This window comes from Pogonomyrmex barbatus, unplaced genomic scaffold (assembly GCF_055798465.1).
Source record: "Pogonomyrmex barbatus isolate J1 unplaced genomic scaffold, ASM5579846v1 scaffold2, whole genome shotgun sequence".
In the NCBI taxonomy this organism is placed as follows: Eukaryota; Metazoa; Arthropoda; class Insecta; order Hymenoptera; family Formicidae; genus Pogonomyrmex; species Pogonomyrmex barbatus.
This window is the reverse complement of record NW_028297116.1, coordinates 4,421,695-4,447,698: the sequence shown is the minus strand read 5'-3', so window position 1 is coordinate 4,447,698 and position 26,004 is coordinate 4,421,695. Positions and strand designations below refer to the sequence as shown.

Below are 26,004 nucleotides of genomic sequence, written 5' to 3'. Positions count from 1 at the left end.
CTGTGTTCTTGCGATTGATTACTAATTAAATTTATCATATCTTAGATAGATCTAGAATAGATCTTCCTGTATATTGCCATGTAATATTCCTCACAATTTTATTTTAAAAATATATTGTGATTTTATATTTTCAATGATAATTTTTTTCTATTCTGTTTACTTTTTTATTATATTTATACTTATAGTCTTTATGTCAATATCAAATTATTTTTAATGTTATTTATTTATTACCAATTACAAGTAAATTAAAATATGTTTTTCTAAAATTCTAAAATTTTTCTAAAAAAATTTTGTATTATAATTGATGCTCACCTTATAAAATTGTGTTTGATTAGGGGAGACGTTATTGGAAATTTTAATACGATCAAGAATAAAATGTAGAATAAAATAAAAATAAGTGAAATAAATAAGTAAAATAAAAATAAAAATAGTGATAATAGTAAATCTACGAAAGAGTGAGTCTGTGACGACAACTCAGTTAATCAGATTTATTTTTATTACAAGTACTCGTTACAATATATATCACCGACTGTGAGAATACGTAGACTTTTACAGCGAATAGTATCACAACACGAAATATACAGAGAAAGTGCGGATGAGCGTTTTTTTTTTACAGCGCCAAAAGAAACCAATCTCACACACCTTCGTGAACCAAATTACTTTCATTAATCGATATTATGGAACATTAAATTTCATGAATTTGTATTGCTGCCTCGTTTATTTCCAAATGCGATTTAATTCTGATTTTGTAATATATTGTCACGGTTTATTAATCATGTCTGTGGTGCTGATAAATTTATCCGTCGGTATAAAAAGGGAAAAGAAAAATTTTAATTGTGTTAATTTTTTAAATAATTTTATCAGAAATTTATATCGCGAATATATATTTCGTGAAATAATTGATCTCAGTATTGCATTTGCATGGCGTTCACAAAGCTGCAGAGTGTTCATTGCCCACTCCCCCGTCACTTTCCTCTCTAATTCGATAGCTTCACGACGAAACTTAAAGGTACAAAAGAGAAAGGAAAAGGGAAAACGAAATATCCCCCGCTCTTTTCGGATTAATTCCGGATTAATCGATCTTCTACGAAGAACGAAAAATACGCTCTCAACGTGCCGGGCCTAACGCCCGATAAATATGTCTATAATAAATAAATACATGTATATATCTATGTGTGTATATTTACGCCGCGATTGAGTGCCCCTCGGTCGACTTTAGTTGCCGTTTTATTTCGTTAGCGATGCCATTCTTTCAGTGCCTCGCGTTTGTACGGTAGAGATGCTCGCCAATCGAAGGTCCTTACGATCATCACGGAGGGACTTAGGACTTTGTCCTTAGGCCTGATCGTATCGGAGCGAAGCCCGCACGCCCTGCTCCTTGATCGTTTATATTTAGGAAAGCCTCGCCCGCCAGTCTCCGCTGTCCTTCTTCGATGATTGATTTTGCCTTTCGGATACATCTTGCTCTCGTTCCAGCGCCAAATTCCTTTGGATCGTGTGAGGTTCACGTTTTTTTTTTTTTTTTTTTTTTTTGCGTGGCGTTCATAGCAAAGGAAAATCTCCTCTTGGTACCACCGAGAGATGATTTTAATTTTTGTACATGTCGCAAAGGACCTTCTCCATCGGCGTGTTGCCGATGGTCCTGTGGAAGTAGATCAGTTCCACTCTCGCGGCTGGAACCGTTCGCAGCAACGGCAGCAGCAACAGCAATCTGCCGAAGCGGGCTGGACTGTTCGGCTGTTGGGCGCGCGCGTGATGTCCGAGCATCAGCTGCGCCTGATCCTGCAGGTTTTCGATCTGGCTCGAGTCCTTTAAACCGCGGGTTTCTACAATGAAAAATCGCCTTTCCAGGAGCGCACGCTCGCGAGTTTACGATATTGAAACAAACAAACAAACTAGCTCAAAAGTGAAGAAGACATTTTTACACCCACCACATTCTCAGAAATTATTTTTTCAAATAAAAAAAAAAGGAGTGCGGTTTTATAATTAAATGCAGAGAAAAATATACTCTTCAATAAACAAGTGTAATGTGTTAAATTAAAAATTAAAAAAATATAAGTCGCTAAATATAAGTCGGAGAAATCGCGACTGTTGTCGCAAAAGGAGATAAAGTGGAAGGTCGCTAACCTGGACGAAAGAGAACGATGGCCTTCATACAGGCGAATTCTGCAGGATCGACCATGATCGCCTTGTATCTCTGCAAGGTATCGTGTAAGTGTCTGACATCCGCCGCTACTTGGCTGGGCTTCCCCGTCGTGGTTTGCAGGTGCAACCCCGAATGCGGATGCGGATGTGGCGAAAGGGTCAGAGCGGTCAGCTCAGCGGCGCTGAAGAGAGGCGAAGATTCGAGCGGCAGACACCATTGAACCGCGTTTAGTAAGAACAATTCCGACCATACTTCTTCCAGTAATATCACCTGCGCAATTTGCACGAACAATCGGATACTTATGATTTATTTAATTAATATATCTTTATTGTTTTTTTTTTTTTTTTTTTTTTTAACGCCATCATTTTAATTATATATCTAAATTTCCCCGTAATCCCCTGTATCTCTCTATATAATTATAATAAATTACAAAATAATAATAATTAAACACGTTACACTGGGATCGTATTTTTCATTTGTCGCGTTTGCATTGCACGAATACGCAAGTATTTACGGGTCTGATTAATCTCAACAACTTCTACCGCCGCGATTCTGCTATTCATCAACGTCCAAATAAATTATCAAATAAATACATGCTAAAATATATGCGAGATATATTAAATTAATAATAAATATATGCTTGCAAAGTGAGGATTACAAGTGAGGATTGCGATTAATTTATTAGGATTGATTACCTGATCTCTGAACGGCAAGCCAGCAAAGGAGGGAAGATTCTTCGCCCATTTAACTGCCATGAAGAGCAGCCTCGCGCTGGTTTCGTAAACCGTTTCGGCGCTCGCTGGCGAATATAACGACGGCAGTACAGGTGGAAGCTGCGTGCATCCGCTTCGTTGAGGTGTCAATGGTTCTTCGTTCGTTACGTCTATGCTATCCTCGGATGCATTTCCTATTCAAACACGCAAAACTCTTTCTTCTTGTAAACATAAAGTTTTCCCTAATAACGATAATAACCAGAATGACCAGGACCGGCGCAAATTTAGAGATAGGATTAGAAGCAGCGGAATCTTTGGAATTAGGAAAACTTTAATGCATCTTTGTTAAAATCATATTAATTATAATGCATATTTGATTAAAATTTTTCTTCAACCTTTCTTTTTCTTTCTCTCTTGCGGCTTTTATTTTTCTAGATAAAAATATTTTTATTATTATTATTATTTTAAAAATAATGTTAACGAGTTTTTATAAGCGGTTACGGTTATACGGTTGTATTAAGTAAATAGAAAATGCGTACCATCCTCGTTGTCTTGCCGTGGTGGTGTTGCCGCGTTGTTTGTGGAATTGGTCGTCGGTGCGACTGTAGGCAGAGGTAGTGGCGTAGTGTATCTCGCCATGGCTAAGGATACTGGTGGTCTAAGAAATAATTAAAAAGAAATATAAATGTGTGTAATAAAAGACAATTATATATTTGTCTCTCATTTTCTATAGATATATTAAATCTGTTAAATCTGCTGGAGCTTAATTTAATTAATGTTTTAAAATTTGGACAGTGTCCAAAAATGTATTTCAAAATTATTTATTATTAATTTATTATTAATTCTTAAATAATATCATTATTAAATTATATTGTTATTTCCTTTAAATTCAATAAAAAGAGCAAAAGTTTGAAATTTGAATTTTTTTTCCTCTCCATTTGTCGGAAAGCTACGAAGTATATTAGGATTGCGAGTTCAACGTGTTATAATTTTTCAAACGCAAACTCGATCTGGCGATAAATAATTAAAGTGTAACGACCGCAAGCGACGATCTTCAGTCCGCTTATGCGCGTGTTTCGTTTGTAGGTTCGTCGTGTTCCGCGCAGGGATATTTTACGTCGATTTCGGGTAGGTAGGCCGGCGAGCAGCGATCACGATCACTCGGGGCAACGATCGAGGAGGAGACGCCGTCGATGCTTTCGTAAAATATTCTTTTCGACGAATCCGATTGCTCGGCAATCATCACGCAAATCTGATGGTACAGATGACGGTTCGCAGTGAGATCGCGGTTAATTCTCGGGCAAAGCAACAACGGCAAAGGTAAACCAATCATCCTATATTTCCAAAATATCCTGGCGTCCTGGTTAAGTTTTTAAAAGTAGGGTTTCTCGTGCAAACGATGCCAAATCTGACAACACATCGTCGATTCACAGCAACGGACGAGATCATTCGTAATTCTGGAGGCGAGATCGCCGGCACCATTACGACGCTCGAGGGTAAAGTTCCGTCGCGACGCCGACGGAAGATCGATGCGGCCGCGCCGGCTTCGCCGCGGAAGATGGCGATTCCGGCCGGCAGAAACTTTGCCAGCTGCTACATGGAGCTGTGCAAACAGCAACGACTGCGACCGTTGCCGGTGATATGCGTAACTCTGCCGCACAGTCTGGATTTTACTACCGATCGCGTCAAGATGGACGACTGGGGTCCGATCTTGAATTCTCTTTCTCTCGATCGCTCGCTCAAATCGATCAGCGTGCACAGCAGGTTTGCGAATCGATCGATTTTGACAATTTCAGATTATCCTCCTTGTATTTATGGCATTATTCATTAATTTTAACATAATTTTCTCGAATTTATAGTGCTAAAAAATCATTACCACACACATACACACACACACACACACACACACACACACACACACACACACACACACACACATATATGTTGTTCTTTTTTGTATTTTTATATATGCCGTTAAATTTTTCCAAATTACTTATCTTTTATTCTATTCTTTTTATCGCAAAATCATGCGTCTGGAGGTTAAATAAATTATTGCACAAGTGCTAACAAAATTTAGTTGTCTTTTTTTTTTTTAGTTGCTTTTGCGATAATTTCGAAATATGAAAAAAAAACACACAATATACCGTGCTCATCAGGTATCAATGTCGTAAACCATTGGAAGAGGTAAATTCCGAGGACAAGGCGCGAGCGATGAGCAAGACCCCGGTGGTCCTCACGCGCTATCTGTTGGAGTGGCTGTCGCAGAGCATCGGTCAATGCATAAGGAACTCGTCCAATCTCACGCACCTAGAACTCGAGGGCATTCCCTTCCCGCCGGATTGCATCGCGGTACTATGCGTCGGTCTGTCGGGAACGCAGACTCTCTACCATCTGTCCCTTCGACGTTGCTACATCGGCGACACCGGCTGCGAACTGATCTGCCGCACGATAGCGAACGCTCGCAGCGTGAGGTCGTTGAATCTCAGCTATTGCGACCTCACGCCGAGCAGCGGTAGCGCCTTAGCGTCCGCGCTCTCGAGGCAGAAACTGGCGCTGTACCACGACACCTGGAAGCAATCGCTGAGGTATCGCGAGCCCAACTTCGAGACGATGCCGGGACTTCGTCGGCTGACTCTGAACGACAATCCGCATCTGGGTAATTGCGCCGTGAGGGAGGTGATCGAGGCGATACGCGACAGTCTGTGGATGAAGGCGCTCGACCTTCAGCATTGCGGCTTGACGGATCAGATCGGCGCGGATCTGCTGAATCTGCTCGATCACAATAGCACCCTGGTGGTGCTCGACGTGAGGAGGAACGCGAATCTGAACGACGAACTCGCGACGGACGTGATGAGAAGATTGGTGGAGAACAACGTCGAGGGAAAGTCGGAATACAAGTGGATAGGGTTAGTGCCGAAGGATAAGAGAATCGCGTCGGCTGATACTCGAAGAGTTAGCGAGAACGAGGACGTCGCGAAGCCCTCGAGGGCGCGGAGCGCCTTTACCAGGTACACGAAACGACCGTGTCAGGTGACCGCACCGAGGAGAACAGTTCCGGCGGGTTCACTTCTATCGACGAAAATGAAGACCGTCCGTTCGCCGTCACCGCCGGTTCGCGACGTCACTCAACCATGCGACTTGATCCGCTCGCAGACGATCGGCAACGTGCAAGCAACGTCTAAGATTTCTCTTCACTTGGATCTTCAATCTCGCATACAGTCTGCGGTGAAACGTGTCGATCGTGATGTCGCGGCGCGCGGAAACGTTGGCCCATGCCTCGACGAAACAAGTTTAAGGAGCTTCGATTCGACAAAGATGGACGTTGGTACCCAGAGCGAGGAGCAGCGCGGTGATTCGGAAGAAATTCGGAATATCCTCAGACAACTGGCGGAAGCTCAAGCGGAATACGATCGTCTTCTGGAAGAGACCAAACGCATCGACCTTCTACTTGTTGAGGAACGAGCGCGTCGTGAAACCGCCGAGATGAATCTGAGATCGGCGCAGGACGACGTGACCAAATTGGAGTGCGCTCTGGAAAAGAGGGAGAACGAGACCAGAGGTTACCTGCTGGTCAGCCAGCAGACCTTGGATGAGATATGCTCATCTTTCGATCGGCTTCTGGAACTAATGGAGAACGTCGCCGGCAAACATCCGGCCGATAGAATGCTGGGTTCGCAGGAGATCGTAAGCGCGAGCATCAAGCGATGCTTGGCGTCCGTCATCAGGCAAACCAAGTCGGAAAATTTGAGGCGGGGCCGCAAGATGGATGCCGAATCGCCGCGGAATGTCGTAGACAGCGCGCGAAAGCTCGTCAAGTCCGACAGCGACGTGAGATCGACTATGCCGATCTCGCCGACGCATCTCGAGAGGAAGATCGGCGAGTGCCCGGAAAACGATGAGCCGCGTCATCGGCGTCATCGCGACGCCGAGAAGCCGATGTCCTCCGTCGATCGAGCCCGGGCGATCTTCGCGAGCATCCTTAGCGGCGAGGCTGTGCTTGACTTCTGCTAGTCGATCGCGAGATCGGCTGAGATCGGCAATCGTGCAAAAGCAGTCGCGTGTCTGAGCCTCTCTTCACGAGCTTTCACACACGTGGGATGTATATATACATATTTTGTACACGTGTATATATATATATATATATATGTATATATACATATATATATGTATATATACATATATATATACACGTTCGCACGCAGGAATCGCACGCACGCACATGCCGCATATACAACTCTTCTATTACTAAAGGAATATTTCCATGCCGTAGCGTAATTTCTTTGCTATGAGCTTTAGTTTCGAATATCATAAACTTCTAAGTGACGCCGTCAAAAGCGCGCGAACAGCTCTTCTTTAGACATTTATTAATAGACATACTTTTGTACCTCTGTGTGTTATTTGAGAAGTAAATAATTTTTATTTCTATTCCGATATACATATATTCAGATTCGTAAAATCGAGCTAACAGATAACAGAGAGATGATAAATTAATTCAGATCACAACTTGTTTTTTTTTTTCTTGCTTTTTTAAAAATCTGTAATTATTTAATCATATTCATCATTTTCGTAATCCGTGATTACGATGATAATCTGAGTTCCATAAAATATGCATTAACAAAATGCACATTTCTGTCGTGTCATATTCAATCTCCAGATATTTTTTGGAGCAAAATGTAAGTGATGACAGATGACGCGACGCAGGAGATTGTTTATTCAAGTAATCAACAAACGATCAGGATAATCACTGGGTTAAGAATACCAGTTAACGTTTCCGGATAAACTTCGATGAAGTATGTAATCCACCGTCCGATGCTTCAGCTAATCGAGAAAGCAAGATCGATTGCTAGCGCGATGAGAAACGTGTAATATTCGAACCCATTTATAGCAACATTTTTTTTCTTAGCGCGTTATTGTACATGGAATAAATATTATTTATCATTTCCGTAAAACTTTGTCCGAATATTTCTTACCGCGTGAGAGCAAGGTAATTTCTTTAGCTTTGTACAATTTTTTTTTTTTTTTTTTTTTCATCATTTTTTGGTCTTCATGAACTAGACTGGTCCGCTTATAATCATAACAATAATCTCGAGTTGACGTTAATTTATGTATAATTATACGTTCTGATGTCATTGATGATTATACGCGTGTCTGCTCCAGTGCAAGTTTCAAAGCTTCACGTTTACGCAATCGAATGGTTGATTTTAGTAGAAACGATCTCTCTCTCTCTTTCTCTCTCTCTCTCTCTCTCTCTCTCTCTCTCTCTCTCTCTCTCTCTTCTCTCATGATTCACATCGAATTGTTCTATGAAACCACGTAAGCGGAGTGTAAATCATTTCATTACAATAGATTATATACCCAGTTACGTAAATATGAAATTGCACGGGTAGAATCCTCGCGTTGACATAGATATGCGTCCAATCGTTAACAAATCTATCTTAATCTCATTAATTTCTCTATACTCGTTAAACTTTTTTTTAAGTTAATCGGATCGTAGGTCGATCACACACAGCCTTTTCCTTTGCTAAAATATGAAACTCTTCTCCCTTTCAGCGAATTTGACATAGTCGACTTGACAAGACGAAGACGATCCATCGATCGGAAAATTCCTCTCGATGTAACGCTGCCAATTCTTCGTTCTTTCGAATTTTTAGACGCTCGAAAAATGCAAACAAAGGATGAATCCGTGTCGAGAATAACGCTTACGTTACGCGGAAGGATTGTGTCGCTTGTGTGTAAGCGACGCAGCGCGGCATAATAACTCGGCGAGAAACGACGCGCTGCGCCGGGACGCCAGCCGTCGCTTTTAACGTTCACCCCTTGGCGCTCTATGGATTTTCCATTAGTTCCAACCTGGGCAGCCGGTTACCTGAAAAACGCTACGCTACGCCTACTCGGGCTACTAGTCAAAGGTAATTTTTCATGATAGATCACGCTCGGCGTGTCGCTCACAACGGCGAAAGGTAAGCCTGGTGCGCCAGCAGAAGATCAAACGTGCCAACAACGTCGTCGGCCCTGGTTGCTCTTGCCGGTTGCACCCGTCGACAGGTGACTATCGATCGTCGTCTCCATCGCCTGCCGTTCTCTAATCGACCGTGTCTAAGTTGAAATTTCGTAGAGCCTTTGTGACGCGATTTGCAAGTGTGCGGCCAACATTCAACACTCTTGCCCTTTCGACGTAATCGCGTTCCGAGCACTTCAGATACGCCCCCTTCCCCCCCCCCCCCCGAGATACCTACCGATACCTATCGATCCGCGTAAATGTCTCAGTCACTATTAATTAATAAATAAATAACTAATTTTATATGTCAAATAGATCTCGTTCTATCTTGCTCTCTTTTTCCTCTGTTGTTTTTTTTTTGTTTTAATCGTTTCATTTTTAATATTTAATAATTTATCTAAAAAAATATAATGGTATGCGATCATAAATGGGTCAAGGAATAAACGAATGATTCGGAATCGCAGGAAGAAAGGCAATAAATTATCGCTCACCCAAAGACGCCTACGGCGACGGCGGCTTCGCGTAGCGCTCGTTCCTGGTCCATCTCAACGAGTGCTTCCGGTCTGATAGTGGCAGTGTTTCTTGGCTGACGTTCGTTCTGAACAGCTATAATTTCATGATTTCACGTTTATAAATAAAATATGCATGCACATTTATAACAGCGATAAGTTAAAAAAAAAATATATATATATATATATATATATATATATATATATATATATATGTAGACAAATATCGTTAACTATTAATTGTCGTGTAAATAATAACTAATATGTTTCTTATATGAATCAGCACTTCTCTCAAATAATTAAAAAATGCATTTTGATCTTCGACATTTGCGTCATCCGTAACGAATGTGTATGACAAAACTGCAGATTCGATGTTTTTGATCGGCGATCGACGCGGCGAGTGTTTTTGCAGGTGCAACAATCGAAAGGCAAATTCAGTGATCGATGAATCATTAAGTCATCATTGGTTATTGATGGTTTTTGTGATATGTCACGATACCTACATATTTTTTCATGTCAATTGTACAAAAAAATGTTACCATGATATAAAGCCTGCATTATTTATATGTATATTATTTTTATAAATGATTCATTTTTTGCATTATTCATGCTTAATTATATTAATTATAGGATATTTTTTAAATACTGTTCAATAATTTTAAAAGTTGATTTTTAAGTCATTTTATGAAAAAAATTTAAATAAATACAATGATCTCAAAGTTCTCGCTTCAGAAGATGCTAAAAATTTTATAAATTTATTAATTTTCTTCTTTCTAATTTTATCAAGATTTATCGAGTATTTTTTGTAGATAATTAATAAAATAATAAGAATTTGTAAAACTTGTGATTCCATCCATTAGCGTTTCAAATTTGGGACAATAATGTATTATCTAAATCTCATTTTTATATCATTGACTTCCCACAAAATGGCAACTACTGATAAAAAAAATGAAGATTATATCCAGCCTATTTGCCGGTTCGAGTTTAAAAAAAGAAGGTCTTTTTCTTTTAATTTAGCTAAGAAAAGAAAACAATAATTTTATAGAATTTTTAATATAGAATATTTAATATTACTGCTTATTTAAGACGAGACTTTTCGAGTCCATATATTTATATAAACTTTTTTAACAAACTAACTTTAAAGATCAATTCCTAAAATAGTGGGCAGTTTTATACTGTAATATAATATTTGAACTATAATATTCGGCATTCATCGCATCATTGTAAAAATGAAAATTATACACCATATATTATAACAATTTTCTATACGTACTTTTTATATCAACCATTGCGCAACAATGGAATCGGTGTGATAAATAAAGCTATCATGGCAAAATTCATATTTCGTTAAAAACCGAATTGTTTTTCCGACTGACTGATAACGAGAGAAATCAGAGTGTGGCGAAACTCCTACGAGCATGCATATTCATCGCGTCGCTCGGTCACCTTTTTTTGCAATTTGTTTTTTGTTCTTTCTTTAAAAAAAAAATAAATAAATAAAATAAAATAAAACCAGTGACCCTTCGAGCGAGAATACATCGTAAAGGTCGATGCGGTCGGCGAACAATGGGAACATTGTGCCGCTCGTCGAATTCGCGGGTGATTGAAATATTATTGAAATATTAGTGGAGCGAATTCACGGGGCGGCGGGAAAACGACGGAGTTTGCAGTTGTCTGCCGCCCTCTCGTCAAACTCACGTAACGCCATGTTATGTCACGCCGACAGTCTGCGTCTGACACGCGTGAATTCAGCAGGGCACGCAGCAACGCCAGCGACGCTTATTGTTTGCAATACATAATGTGGCGTGTACGACCACCCGAGGGTTTCATTTACCGATCATCCGTGTGAGGAGACGAAAAAGGCCTTCGATAATGACTTCAATGATAATGATTAGTACCGATTTCTATCGATAAATGTAACTGTGATTGTATATGAGTTTTTCAAAATAGACGTATCTATGTCAGCACGTTTTTTCAACGTGATGATAAAAGTGAAAATCCGTTATGTTCTTCGACGTTATGTACTTTTCCACGATACAATACTCGCGAACTACCCTTTTGTTATTTTTTAGATCATAGTGCGCAAAAAACGTATTACTTTTTATTGAAGAAAAAAAAAAAAAAAAAAAAAATCTGAATCACCCATGTTGTCCCGTGAAAAAAGTCGCATGGGTCGGACGGGAGAGACACCTTGCGCGTGCTTTCTTCCTTTTTTCGAGATATCCGTAAATATCCGTAAATAACTTGCAGAAATAAACGATGGTCGGGATCGCAAGGGTTAACGCGAGAGCGCCGGTCGTTTTTCACTCAGGCGAGCCAATCAAGCGCATTTGCAAGCTCACGCTCGTGCGGCTCGCCGCGGCTCGACGGCGCTCGTTCTCTTCGTCGTCGCCGTAAACACTGCGGTCGTTAGCGACGGTCGCGTGGCCCTCGACGAATCCCGAAGGGTTAATTGGAGGAAATAAACGTATGCAACGTGCGGTCGACCGCCCGATGCGCACGCCGAGACTCGCCCCTTCGACCCCGGCGCGTTCGCGATTTTGCCGGCGGAGATAACCAGAAAGGACGAGCGGGATGACATTGGGCGAAAGGGTGCTCTCCCGTGGCGCGACGACGATGCAAATGAGAGAAACAATCTGTCTACGGGGGCGTTCGCGCGTTCCTGGCGTGCGAGAATCCGCGCGAGAAATGTTACGGAGGGGTAACAATGGAATCATGCTTGTAGATATGAGCAAGCACTATTAACGGTTGTTAGTGTAACGATCGATTTTCACAATGCATTCGCGATCTCATAAGATAATACTGTTTTTTTTTCAGACATTTTAAATATCTTATTTAAAGTTTGTATATCATATATTGGAAGCGTGCTGTTTACATATTTATTTATATTATTACAATATTTACGCCGATAATTGTTGAAAACCGATTTAAAAGAGCGGTATTTTTTTTTTTTAGCGTTTTTAATAAATAAAATTATGAAAGATATTTGGTATCTAGTCGTGTTAAGGAAGATGTGAAAAGTGATAGGACGGCCGCGTTTGTCAGTTAAAAGAACGAAGAAGAGGTCGAAGAGAAAAGGGGTGGGCAGAGAGCAGTTCGGTCTTTCGCAACGAGAATGCATGTAAATTAAACGGAAACTGAGCGTACGGGGGGGGGGGGAGGGCGTTTATCTTTTCTGGCGCGAGGACGACGAGGGCGGCAAGGAGAGAGGGAGAGAAGGAACGGAGGCCCGACGAAGCAAGAGGAGCCCATTAAGCCGCCCAGCAGGCCGCACGCCGGAGGTAAAGCGAACCGACACGCTTTTTATTATTACGAAATTACTGCGCGCCCGTTGCCGGGCCGCTGCTAAAAGGGAAGCCGGGAAAAATTGCGCCCGGTCCGGCGACAATGAGTGCCCTAATCGCGCGTCCATTAAAGCACGGCGGACGCCACGAGTCTCTCCTTTTCGGCGCTTGTGACACAAGAGTGTGTCTTTCACGCGCGTTAATGCCGCCCGTCGTAATTATTCCAGTCACCATCCTCGCGTAAATCCGAAGAGCAATGTGCAGGCTTGCGAGGAATTGCAAAAAAGTTTCACCGTCAAGCGTTTAGTTATTGTCCGCGAGTTTAGTTCCTGATATACTTGGACATATCTTACAATCAGTATTACATATTTATATACATATACATGGATAGCCTCTAATTGTTGTTAACACTAAAAGTATAGAAGATTCGGCATGAATACATCTTGGTATCTAATAATTACCTTAATTTATATATATATATATATATATAAATTCAATAGATTTTCTCTTTGTTTCTTCACCGTTTACTTTTTAACGCAGATTTGTAACGCAGCTAAAATTCTTCTTTTGATCTTATATTTTATATTCAAATTAATGGTATATTTTCTCAATAATTGTGTTACATTTTCTACTTGATAATGTAATGTATCGGATAAAATTTAATTTTAATTCCTTTTGCTAGATACTTCGAAGATTGTCCTCAAAGAGAAGGAATTGGTCGATCAATCGATCAGAATGACACGTTGGTATACGCCTCGCGTCGATCACCGTCGCCAAGATATTGGGATTCTATTGCCGAGTTTCCAAGACAATGTCGCCGAATCGGAGTTATGGATCCGGCGGATTATCTATTTTCGTGGATACGGGCCGTAATGCTGAAATCAATCAGCGGCAGAAGCGGGAAGCGGAATTCGGGCAGAGGGCCCTTTATGTTCGCGACATAAATAACTGGATAAAGGCGGGGCGAGCGGAAAGCTGGCTTGTACCAGCGGAAGTCTGGCTGCTCCGAACAGCCTTCGATTCAACTCTTAATGCCTTCCAGCGAGAGACACGGGCGCGCACCTGTCTCTCCGTCTTCCTCTTGTTTCTACCCTTCTTATCCGTCTTTGCTTCGACCCTCAGCGCCGTCCCGTTGATAACTTTCTTATTGCCGAACTCGATGTCGCAAGGGGAGATTCTTCCGATTGAATCGAATCGCGACGCAACAACGTGCCGATTTTTATCCGGAAAATGGCGCGCGCTTTTTTTGGGGATTTATTATACAATATGCGCTTTATAGCGCAATCTTAATCTTCATTGTTGAACCAATGTTGAACAAAAGAATCTTTTTTAAATACTTTTTATTATATTTTGTATTCTATTTTACTATAATTTAATATAAAAACTTTCTCTTACCATATCTTTTAACTTACAATCAAAAGTTTCAAAGTGAAAAAAAATTGGATTGTTTATAATTTAAAAAAATTATATGCTATTATTTATCGTGCTAATTTTACTTGATTCTTTATATCTACCTCTTCCCTTCTTTTTTTAATTATCTCTAAATATAATTTCAAAATTTAAGAAAATTTTTTTCTTAAATTAAAAATTAAAAATATCTATGTTGTTACTCACCATCTTTGTTCATTCCCATTTGCATACATTTCTTCAGACGGCATGCTTGACATTGATTTCGATGCGCCTTGTCTACGACACATCTTCCAGTACCAGCCTGACATCTGCACAAATATTTCTGAATATTATAAATATATCGTACGCAAATAAATTTTCATCTTTAAAATCTTTTGAACGTAAATACGTAAATACTTAAAATGTTTTAATTTGCATGTAACGTTATTAACAAAAGCAGATTGTAGAGCCGTGTTAAAGATCTAAGGCAATTGAGCAAGAATCTTCCAGTCTCGTTCGAATCGCAACGATTTTTATACCCGTGCGTGTATAATAAGGGAAGGAAAATAGAGCACCTTTAAGACTGGGCAACGAAGTGGCGGAGACACTGTCGCTGGATTGGACGAGATTAAGAGGGATAAGAAGAAGGTACGTGACCCCGGACAGTCGCCTCTTTACGTTAGTCAGCTCGGAGGGATAACCGGGTTAGCTCAACAATGAAAGTAATCGAATTTAACACCATCTCCCGAAGAGTGCGCACCCCGGATTTCCGACAAGTGCGCCTGAATTTCGCCGACTTCTTGCAAGGGGCGAAAACTATGGAGTTACGATGATCGTTGATGAAACATCGTCGTCAAGGATCGATCGATCTTACGAGGGCTGACGAATCCATTAGATTTCTGTCGTTCTGCTTAGAAAAATTAGTTTTTCCAACCCAAAATAAAAATCAAATTTAATCAAAAAGAGAAGAAATCTAAGAATTTATCAGATATATAATTCTGTATATAATTTTTAATGAAATATAAGCATAATGTAATTCTCTTTTTTTTTTTTTTTCGAAGCGTATCATTCGAAAGATTACGAATCCCCTAGTAGTAATAAGATAAATTTCTATTTTTTGCATCCGCTATTTATAATCCTTCTCGACGCATAATGCGGCTTGACACGCGTCGTTTATCCTCTCTTAGCATTCATAACATCACGTTACATCAGAAAGATCGTTCAACAGAGGCCTATGGTTAAAGGGTCACAACGAGCCTATCGCTTCGATGACGACATCGGCAATAAACAACACACATCCAACGTTCATCCAACGTGCATCCGACAACGCGAAGTAGGGCGATCGACAGGCGTGATAACCGGCAGCACATGCTTCCGGTAATTCAATGAGGCGAACAATGCTGGCCGCTGATATAGAACAGAGAGATGCGTAAATAAATGTATGATGTGGTTCTGAAGGGTGAATGTAGGAGAGAGAGAGGAGGGCGGGAAGGGCCACTGGTTTCGCGCCCTGTGGATCCGCTGGGGTGTGAACGCAAATCAATTTGCAGGACGGACCCCCCGCTGACGTTACCACGACGGCACCACGCCGAGGGACCCGGTTCATCGGTGGGCCCTTCGCGTTACACCGCCTCAGGACAAGATAGCGCTCGGTTCCTTGTGACTGACATTTGTTAAAATTGCGCTAACAACGACAGTCGCTGGCAGAAAGCCCCGAAAGGGCTTTCTGGCATTAATCCTCGCATACGCGACATTCGCCATTTCGAGAAACGGACAAGCATAAGATGTGATTAGATCGATAGTCCAGAAAATATATAAATAATGTTTCATTATAAAAAAATAAAAAAAAGAAAATAATGTTTCATTATTAATTCGGAAAATCCCGAAATACCATAATTCTTGAATTTACAGCTGTTTCCTTCAATATAAATAATATGTTAAAATATATGACAGATTTTGAAGAATACCGATACATCTTAAATTGTAAAAGATTGTTGAATCCTAATTGATCCTAGATCCTTGTTTTTTAAATTTATTTATTGTGACGTGTAGTACGATAAACGATCTGTATCATCGAGCGACGTTTAATTTTTTTCGTTTGCGAAAATGGAAGAACGAGAGGATACAGTTTTGCTCCCGTCGGGACGGGAGTACACCACGGTAAAGACTGAAGAGCCTCCGCACAGATAACCAATTATTCCGCGGAGAGGGGAAACGAGATGCGACAGATGCGTCCCGACGCGATGCGCCGCGACGGCGCGCCGTCCACAATCGCCGGATTAGCGCAAATCCTCACGGATCGGTTAGATGCAATTAAGTGCATCGTGCGTGGATAAGAACGGCCAAAATGTTCGCACGAGCTCCCGCGGGGCTTGCACTTGAACTCTCGCACGCAAATGTCGCTATTCCAACAACAAAGGCCGCGTCTTTTTTCCTTCTGCTCCGATCGGCTCCGGTAAGCGAAAACTTTAAGGGTCTTCTTCGCTCGTTAAAACAACATATCTATTTTTTTATCAAACATCACTATTTTATCATTCGTATCTCTTTTTATATAATTTTTTTTTTTTTTTAGTAAAATGCACATTATAAATGTACATATATTATATACGTAAAATTTAATTTCTTAAAAGAACAATTAATTTTGAAGTTAATATAATATTTACAATTATAAGGAAATACTAGTAATTTTTCATCTTACGTTACTAACAATTTTATCTCATTATTAAAATTTTATTGTATGTTTGCAAGCAGTTTTTCTTTCAGTTAATCTTACACAGTTTTCGATTTACATTTTCAACAGGTTTTTTTATGATACTCTTACGATAAGATCGTAACGCAGCCTTATAATTGAAGGGGGAGGCTATCGGTTACTGGTCGTATCCGGGGTTAATATCGAGTTAAGCATCGAGCGGAGCCATGTGGGCCAAGTTGAGTGAACTCATCCTAATGCCGGGCCACAATCCGTGGGATGGTAATGCCGAATCCGCCGGGGGCCCATCGAGAGCTAACCCAAGAGCTACCGCCGCCGCCGCCGCCGCCGCCGCCGCCGCCGCCTCCGCCGCCTCCGCCGCCTCCGCCACCGACGCTACCGCCGGCGTATCGGCGACGAGTTATACCCGGGTATCCGAGCCGGTGGCAAAGCCGGTGGCGCGTACGAGGAACTATTACCGTCCCCCGGGAACGACCATCCATCTCCATCGGATCCCTCTCGCGCGCGAGCCGGAATCGGCCGTCCCGGTCCCGCTCGATCCACATCGGGGACAGGCAGGGCGCGCGCGCAGCACTCGATACGCGAGCTATTAACCCTCCGTGCGAGCGTGCTTTTTGAAAAATGAACAGGCTCGGCGAGCGTGACCGAAATGCAAAGCGGAGCCACGGCAAAGCCGGCCGATGACATATCCGCGGCGTTGAAATTCTTTCCCCGTCGCGGATTGAGTTGCCGGACTGTTAACGAGGTACGTCGATGAACTATCGCGCGCGAGGGACGTTTGACCGTGACGAATATCGTTATCCGCTCGCGTATTCGATGTCCCGCCTGATGACGCTTCTTCTTGCGTCGTGTAATAATTTTTTTCCCCGTGCCGCGGAAAAGGAACTCGCGCTTCCTCTAAATTAATCAATAAAAATTCCATCCTTTGTCGCGACGACAAAGACCATTGTACATCTGCGACGCTTGTTACGCCGCGATTAGAATTACGTCGGGGAATTAGGACGTAATTCGCTGGGTGAATAATAATTAATTTTCGCAATCAATATTCTTTGTGTGTACTGGATGCGACGTTAATAGTGTAGACGCGGTAGGCAAACGACTGTTGCCTAAATCAAATCAACGCTCGAGCTCACATTTAGTGCATCGACATCGTAGATCTGTGGATGAATGTAGTCGTGTCCCCTTCTACATGGGAAACTACTTTACTCATATAATTTAAGCGAAATAAATCATTAAACAATCTCGATGTCTCACCATCAATTTATTTCACGTTTCACTCCTCTACAAATCTGGACGGATTTGCGCTCTGATCTTCGACTTACCTATATATCAGCTTCCGTCTGACGCTCCTTTTGAAAAAGCCGCTGCAACCGTTGCAGGCGAGTATCCCGTAATGTTTGCCGGAGCTGGTATCGCCACAGACCACGCATATCAGTCCAAGACTACGCGGCGGTTTGCTGCCGTGCTGCGGCTGCTGCGGTTGCTGCTGTTGCTGTTGTTGCTGCTGCTGATGCTGCACCTGACCCAACAAATGCGGATGTCCGTTTCCGAGCGCGGTCAAATATGGTGACCGAGCCAGGGGGAAATCCGTCGGCATTCCTCTGCAAAGGGGCACCGGGCATTCCTGGACCGATCGGGAGGCGTAGGGATCGTGGCTGGACGTGGATCCCGTCGCCCCCAGAGGACTGTAACGTTCCGGCAGACCCGGGGAGATAACGCTGCTCTCGCCGGAGTCTGGAATCGTGAATTTCCTTATTTTGTAATTTTCGCGAAAAGGTGTGACAGGAGAGAGAAAAAGAAAAATTATAATACAATAATTAAATTAAATAATTTAAGCGTTTCAGTTATATACTAATATCTATTTACATAATAAAAATCTTTGTCTTAATAAGTTATATAATATTTTAAAATATTTAGAGAGAGAGAGAGAGAGAGAGAGAGAGAGAGAAAATGTACAAAATTTCAAGGCTTGTAAAATTTATATATATCATATTTATTTGGTTAGAAGAAAATATAGAAATTAATATTATGATATTATTCTTTTTTACTTTTTTACTATAAATTTATTAGTCAATTTAATAGGTGTAATATTACATATACAAATTTTGTACATATTGAAATATATTGAAGTCTTAAGATAAATTATAGTCTATCTAAATGTAAAATTAATGAATTTGGTGTCGAAAAGATGTTGATCTTAAAGAGCGAATTAATCATACATATTTTTTATCGGTAAATGACCGATAAAAAGAGGCAATATAAACAAGCAGTCATAAGTTAATATACATCACAGTACACATGTCGAAAATTTTCAAGTAACTGAACTTCTTTCTTCGAAAGAAGAAGAAAATCATATTGACATAATTCATAATCGGCAAATTATTGTCGTATTCTTCAATATCGTCAATCTACGCGAATTATTTTCCTCGTAACCTCGCTTCAGACTTTGCACAATTGCGATCGCGATTCGCATGAACGTGTTGAGCATCTTTTAATTTTCTCAGAGATTGATAAAAGTAGCATTATTGTAATTCAATGTCTAATTTGGATTTCCTTATTTGAAGCTAAAATGTCGAATTTTGTATTTTTATTGCATTTGTGAAGATATTTTTATTTTTACATGCATTTGCGAAGAGATTTGCATGCAAATGTAATATGAAATTGGAATTGTTAATAATATTAGTTTGATCCTTGCGCAACTTAATTGAAAATATCGCTCGATTGTTAAATTACCTCGCTTATCTGTGATTATAACTTTAATTACAGTTTTAATTATAACGAGCTTCAATTTAGCTCGAATTATACTTATGGTATTTACATATTTCTATTAATTTAATTCATTACATTTTCAACGAGACAGAGAGACAGCAGTTTTTAACGTCACAAATTTCTATAATTTTGTCCACAATATAAAAATTAGTTCATTTATTACGTATTACATAATTATTTTTATTTCCTATGAAAATCAATGTATATATAATCTTTTATAAATTACAATATCATAATTGAGAGAGAAATGAAATCACGTGACCTCTCCAATTGCATCGTGTCTGACTATCCATTATTTTTTTCCAGTCGCGGGATCGCTTTCTTGATGACGCGAGGAGGGCTCAAGATTTACGATCAAAATATTATTTTTCCGCGATCAATCCATTCGATCAGCTGGCCGTTACTTTCGGCTTAATCCTAGAAATCTCTTTCGCCCGTCCGTGAGACCAACCCCAATCGGGACAGATCGAAAAGTCCCCGCCGCGGCCTTGATTGATTTCGAAGAACGAGGGTCGTCGAGTGTCCACGATCGCATAAAATAATTGCGCCCACCCGCTTAACGTTCGATCGTTATGGACCACCATGAAAATCATCGCGATCCATTTTGTTGTCATTCGTATTCAATTGACAATCGATATCATATCAAATTGCCAATCGAAATCCCTTACAATCGGCAAGGGCGATTCTAAAAAATTCTATCGCTTGCTGTATCAGAAAAGCAAGTCACTATGTTATGTATCGATTAAATAGTTGTATGTATTTCGAGATGATTACCTAAATAAATATTTTTTCAAGATTTTTTTGAAATACAGCACTTTTGATATGACAGATGAATCATCATGTGACTTTAATCGAATAAAACTGGAATTAACAATAAAAAAATATTTAAATTTATCAATTTATCGTTAAAGATGCGTGATTTTAGTGGTTTATGGTGATTATAAAACAGAGTGAGACATTTTCCATAGGCCAGTGATAAAACGTTTACGTTTCTTAAACGGTATATATTCTTCATTTGAAGATCTTGCTTGCATCGTCAAAAAACCGCCGCGTTTCTGTAACATAATTGTAAGAATGTAATTGTCTTCCGCTAAAGACAAACGTAATTTTTCTGCAAATTTTCATTATCTTTAGCTTTAAAATTAAATGACGGAGTAGCCCTACTCTACTTAAACGATAGAGCGTAACAAAATAACATCGTTTCGCGCATACCCTGTCTTGACATCGTCCTGTTGTCAATCCTCATGGTAATTCTCGAACGGATCCTATCTGACCCCGCGGTATTAACGAGGCCGGAACGAGTTTTCGATCGAGTTCGGGGACGGCCGCCGACAAATACGATTCCAGCGAGATCTCGCGCCTCACTGAGAACACCGGCGTGACTAATAAAGTCGACGCGAGCAGAGAAGCGAAATCGCATTTCGTTGATCACGCAGATGTTCATCGCCACGGTGCGCGCGACTTTTCCAGACTGAAAAGTCTGTTTATCACACCGACGGTGCATTGCACTTTCGAACGTTCGACAAAATTCATCTTTTTCAGTCAGCGCCGCTTTTGCCCCTTCAATTTTCAAAGACCGCGGTCGTCCTTTTTGGAAAATTGTTTTTCCTTTCTTTAGAATTTGATCGAAGCATTGTTTATACACGATAAAAAGTATAAGAATGTATCGTATTGTTAGAAAATGTTGTTTAATTGACCATAAGTACAGTTATGATAAAGATATTTGAAAAATATATTTTTACGTAGTTACATAGAAATTATCGATTATCCGTGTTTGTTTGTAAAAATAATTTGTAAAAACATATTTGAAAGCAAAGAAACGGAATTTCGGAAATTTTTATTGAAATAATTCTGCGGTAGGTTGACGACGCGTATTACGCGACGCATGTTACAGCGGAATCGTCCCTTCATTCCTTCGGCATAAATATTTATATTCGAGCGTTCCTTACTTCCTGAGCTTTTTCCAAACTCATTTCCCGATGTAAATACTGTTTGTCCTCGCGATCTATTCGGTAAGCCTTCAGGGAGGAACAGAGATTCTCCGGTGGGGTGCCAGAAGCTATCGAATACAGTGACAGACTTTATCGTCGGGAAAAGAGAGATATCCTCCCGTTGCCAAAAATTCTCCTCTTCAACATGACCTCTTGAAAATCCAATATCTATTTTCCAATATATTCAGCGCTCGGACAATCCAATTGTCAAATCGCATCGCTTCCGATCGTTATCAAATCACGTCGGGACAGGCGACGGTGTCAATCTTATTAATTCAACTCACGTGACTTTGTATAAGCGTACGAGCTTTTCGATCTCGTTAACATACATCCCCTAATCCTGTCGATTACTAAAGTATATTCCGACGCGCTGATTCAATCTTCGAAACGGCGAAGGATCTGCACTACGATAAAGATCGATCGAGATGTAATCGATTTATGATTATTATTTTTTTCTTTTATAACCGAATATAATAATTACTTTGATTCCTATATGTTAAGTTTGTGTATTATTATTTTTTTTTTTTTTTGTATAATTGGAGTAATTTAAAGGTACATTTATTCTGTCCCATGTTTAAATTAATTTTATACATATTTGAAATATGTATATAAACATGTGCGTTCGCAAATTACTGCATTAGGCTAATCAAATCTTGCCGCGGTGCAATCTGTCGGCCGCGCAGAGTTAAACGAGAAGAGAAAAATGACGGTCCAATAGAAAATACACACCCGCTATAAGCCACCCGCGCCGAGAGTAACGCACGCAAAAGCAGGGGCGTCAAATTTCATTAGCATATCAATGCTGGCGGATGGCAAGGCGCCACCTGCGCCCTCGTATTATGGGATCATCGGAAAAAGCGAGAGGAGGGGGGGGGGGGGTCGTTGCGAGTGGAGCCAAGGGTTGCGTTAGTTAGAGAGATCAAAAAAAGGAGTTTGTTCCCCTTTTTCGTCGGTACATCTTTACTAATTTCGACTAATCGTTAGTGCATCGCACAATAAGCGTCTCTTATGCCTTTTGTGGTTTAATCGAGAGAAGTTTTATAAATGTTATTGAAAAAAATTGCAAATATGATTTATTAAGATAAATTTTTATCAAATATAAAAATTTCAAGAAACCAACTATCATTAGGAGAATATTTGTATATTTATTTCTCGAAAAAGGTAGAAAAAATCTTACATTGTCGTTATCGAGATTCAATGATATTGGAATACTTGTAATAAACAAATATATTTGCGAATCATTCAATAAACTGGGACGATAATATTTGATATTAATGAAGATAATATTATAAACGCAACGTTTTTTCAGAAATATATTTCAAAATTTAAACAAATACAAGTTGATGCTATGAAACAGAAAGATACATGTGCTAATTGTATAAAAGAAACAAACAGTTGACATTCTATATATTTGTTAATTATTTAATTTTGAAACAGCTAAAATTTTAATTCACAATATGAGAATTAATAAATGAAAATTTATCGATAATTGAAAAACGTGTGTCAGCAAGCAGAATTTTGCGCATTTTTTTGTGTTATAAAATGAACGGAATAAGCATTTGCAATTCGACGGAAACAAGAAATTGAAGATTAGATTTAATAAAATTATTGAAATTTTGACATAATTGTGTAATAAAAAATATACCCGCAATTGCATGGAAAAAAGATATATCTGCGGATGTAAATTATAACAAATATATTTAGAAGGTATCATAATTATTGCAAAACAGAGATTTTGAGGAAAAAGTCGGTGACCATCTCACATTTCGTCCGTCGGTTAAGAGCCGACGGTGCGGAGCGACGGACAGAACGTACGCGGATACATCCCCGCGACGGACTTTTATACAAGTTACAGTCGTAGGGTGGGATAAGTGGAAAAAGAGGGTGGCACGTAGGCAACGACATTATGCCATTAGAATAATCAAATCTCGGCTGAGGACGCGAGCGAAGGGAAGGGAATCGCGTGTAATAGTTTACGCATTACATTACATCACGCATTATACTACGGGTTTCATTACAACGCAAGATCGAATATGGATTAATATCTCATTATTAATCCACAGCAGAAATCTTACATGATCGCCAAAAAATTAAAGAAGATTTAAAAAGATTCTTTAGAACGGAATATTTCGACTTATTTCCAGTCCAGCGTCATGGTAAATTACAAAATTTTTATTTTTTTTTTTATTTCGTCTTTTATTCTCTTGTAAATCTTCTTTATATATAAAATATAATTTTATAAAATTCTGTTTCATAATAAGTCAGTATTTTATTGTCTTATATTATCGATTAAAATGTAGCAATTAAAAAGCTCAAAATTAAGAGTTAAGTTAAGAGTCTCTCCTGATTTTCACGCACGATACAAAAAATTGCGAAGACACGTTATATAATAATTATTACGTTATAAAATAATTGTACATGGACCATCTTGTTATTATCTTCAATATACTTTTGTATTATCTTACCGTGTCTAACGCTCAATGGACTAGCGGGACTTCGTGGATGTTCCGAGGTTGTTTCATTCTGAGCTTGTTGATGTTGATGTTGATGATCTTCGGTGGCCGTGACTGTCGCTGCACCATTCATCGTGCTTTCTCGATCATTCGTTATCAGGCCGATGTCAAACACGCTAGAACCGGTATATGTCTCTTTCATATGCAGCTTACTGATTTTAATACGAAATGCAAATAATCGCGTGGATGCGATTATTTACAAATCTGTCTTTTTTATAATCTAGCAAAAACTATTTTAGTCCAGTTGACTCAACAAGTCAAAACAAAATGTCACATATATTCTTATAATTCGGACAATTTTATTCCCTTAAATTTATACATCAAAATTTCTTAATTAATTGTATTTAAGTTATAAATAATAGATTATTTCAAATAATATTCTTCTTCATTAACTAAACAGTGATTTGTAAATCTTTTTTTTAAAGCATATAACTGCCTTATTGAATATAGAATATTCTCCCTCTAACGAGAAGTTTTTAATTGTTTTTTTTTTTTTTTTTTTTTTTTTTAATAAAGAGTTAACTTGATTTGCGTCTTTTAATATGTCCTACTAAGGATCATCGCAGACTCACCTAGGATAATTCAAGATTCCAGTATATCCACACTGCGGCACGTCGTAGGTCACTTCTCTCGCGATTACTGACTTTTCCACCCTCTTTAATCTATCACTAAATTCTCCGACCGTTCGATCCGATTTGATCTACAGTCTAATTCGCCAATCCAACGACCACCACTGGTATCGATGAGTGCGACGCGGAAGGCATTTCTCGGCGATTCCGAAGAAGCCCAAAGTCACGACACGCCGATCGGGACCGGCGCGATTACGCGACGCTGAATGGACGCGAGGTGAGAGAGGTGTCACAGAGGTGTCTTGGTACCGCGAGGGAGGTCGACCCGTGCGGGGGTGCACGTTCGCGTTATCAACGAGATCAACCCGTTCCGCTTCGAGATCGACCCGTAGGCGGAACGATCGTTCGTCGATGTCGGATTGGCGTATGACGTCTGCGGCGTCCCGATCCGGGATCTCGACGGCGAGTCGCCGTTACCCGCGGATGACGTCGGCGTCGTCGTCACCGCCACCGCTACCGCCGCCGTCGCCACCGCCGCCGCCGTCGCCGCCGCCGCCCGTCGCCGTCGCTGCCGCCGCCGTCGTGGCGCTTGCCGTGCCAGCGGACGAGCAACGCCCGGCGCCGATTGGTCCGCCGGCACTTTTGAAGGCGGGATCAGGAGGCAACGCCGGAAAAACGACAAAAACGAGGAGCGGGAGGATTTAACCTATAGCCTCCACGTTTGACGCGGTGCCTCGCCGCGACGCCCGTCGTCGGGACGAAGCGCCTGCGCCGACCCCTACGACCCTCTCCGATGACGCCTGGTATCTCCCACCCCCGGCGATCCGGACTAAACTATCCCCCTACCGAAGCGAGACGCTGTCACGGGAAACGACGCCTACCTGAGCGTCGGTGCAATTGTTGATCGTTGGCTACGCGACGGCGAGGCTCTCTTTGCCGAGTCGCTTCGACATCGGATCCGATAAAAAGTGGCGATGCGCTAAACAGCAGCCAGACCTCTTTTGATCTGCCGTAGATTAATCGATCTCATCTCTGGAACGTGCTCGAACGAAGAGATAGAGATTTATACAATTTGTATCTTTTGATAATAAAAGTTAGGTAATATTCTCTCTGTTTTACACAATTTAAATTTAAAAAATGTCTACTTAATTTGTCCTCGTTTAATACATGGCAAAAGTCATTTATTAACACAAACAGAAACTTGAATGTGATAAAAAGATAAGAAGATATTAGGATAAGATATAAGATGTTTATGCATTGTATAAACAACGAACAATAAATCAATTTGAATTTGTATTTCTCAATAGACATATCGAGCGTTTTTTTTAAAAAAAAAAAATTGAGTCGATGAAGCCTTTCCTTTCGTTTTCGCCGTCGACGGAGAATCAACATTCAAAAGGAGATGCTAACGGA

General features: G+C 40.4%; 2 protein-coding genes across 2 annotated transcripts; one reads left to right on the top strand and one right to left on the bottom strand.

The window, feature by feature from the left end:
- Positions 1-474: 474 nt before the first annotated feature.
- Positions 475-25,160, bottom strand: LOC105426147 (photoreceptor-specific nuclear receptor). The gene is made up of 9 exons (XM_011637245.3): positions 24,595-25,160; positions 23,975-24,138; positions 18,072-18,483; positions 14,265-14,368; positions 9,349-9,463; positions 3,399-3,517; positions 2,842-3,053; positions 2,128-2,416; positions 475-1,826 (listed from the first exon to the last, which is right to left on the bottom strand). Exons 2-9 carry the CDS (start codon positions 24,093-24,095, stop codon positions 1,588-1,590), a joined length of 1,611 nt encoding a protein of 536 aa, XP_011635547.1. The 5' UTR covers positions 24,096-24,138; positions 24,595-25,160; the 3' UTR covers positions 475-1,587.
- On the top strand, positions 4,259-7,315 carry LOC105426139 (uncharacterized). Its single transcript, XM_011637232.3, has 2 exons — positions 4,259-4,623; positions 5,016-7,315. The coding sequence occupies exons 1-2, from the start codon at positions 4,259-4,261 to the stop codon at positions 6,868-6,870; spliced, it is 2,220 nt and encodes a 739-aa protein (XP_011635534.2). The 3' UTR covers positions 6,871-7,315.
- Positions 25,161-26,004: the final 844 nt, after the last annotated feature.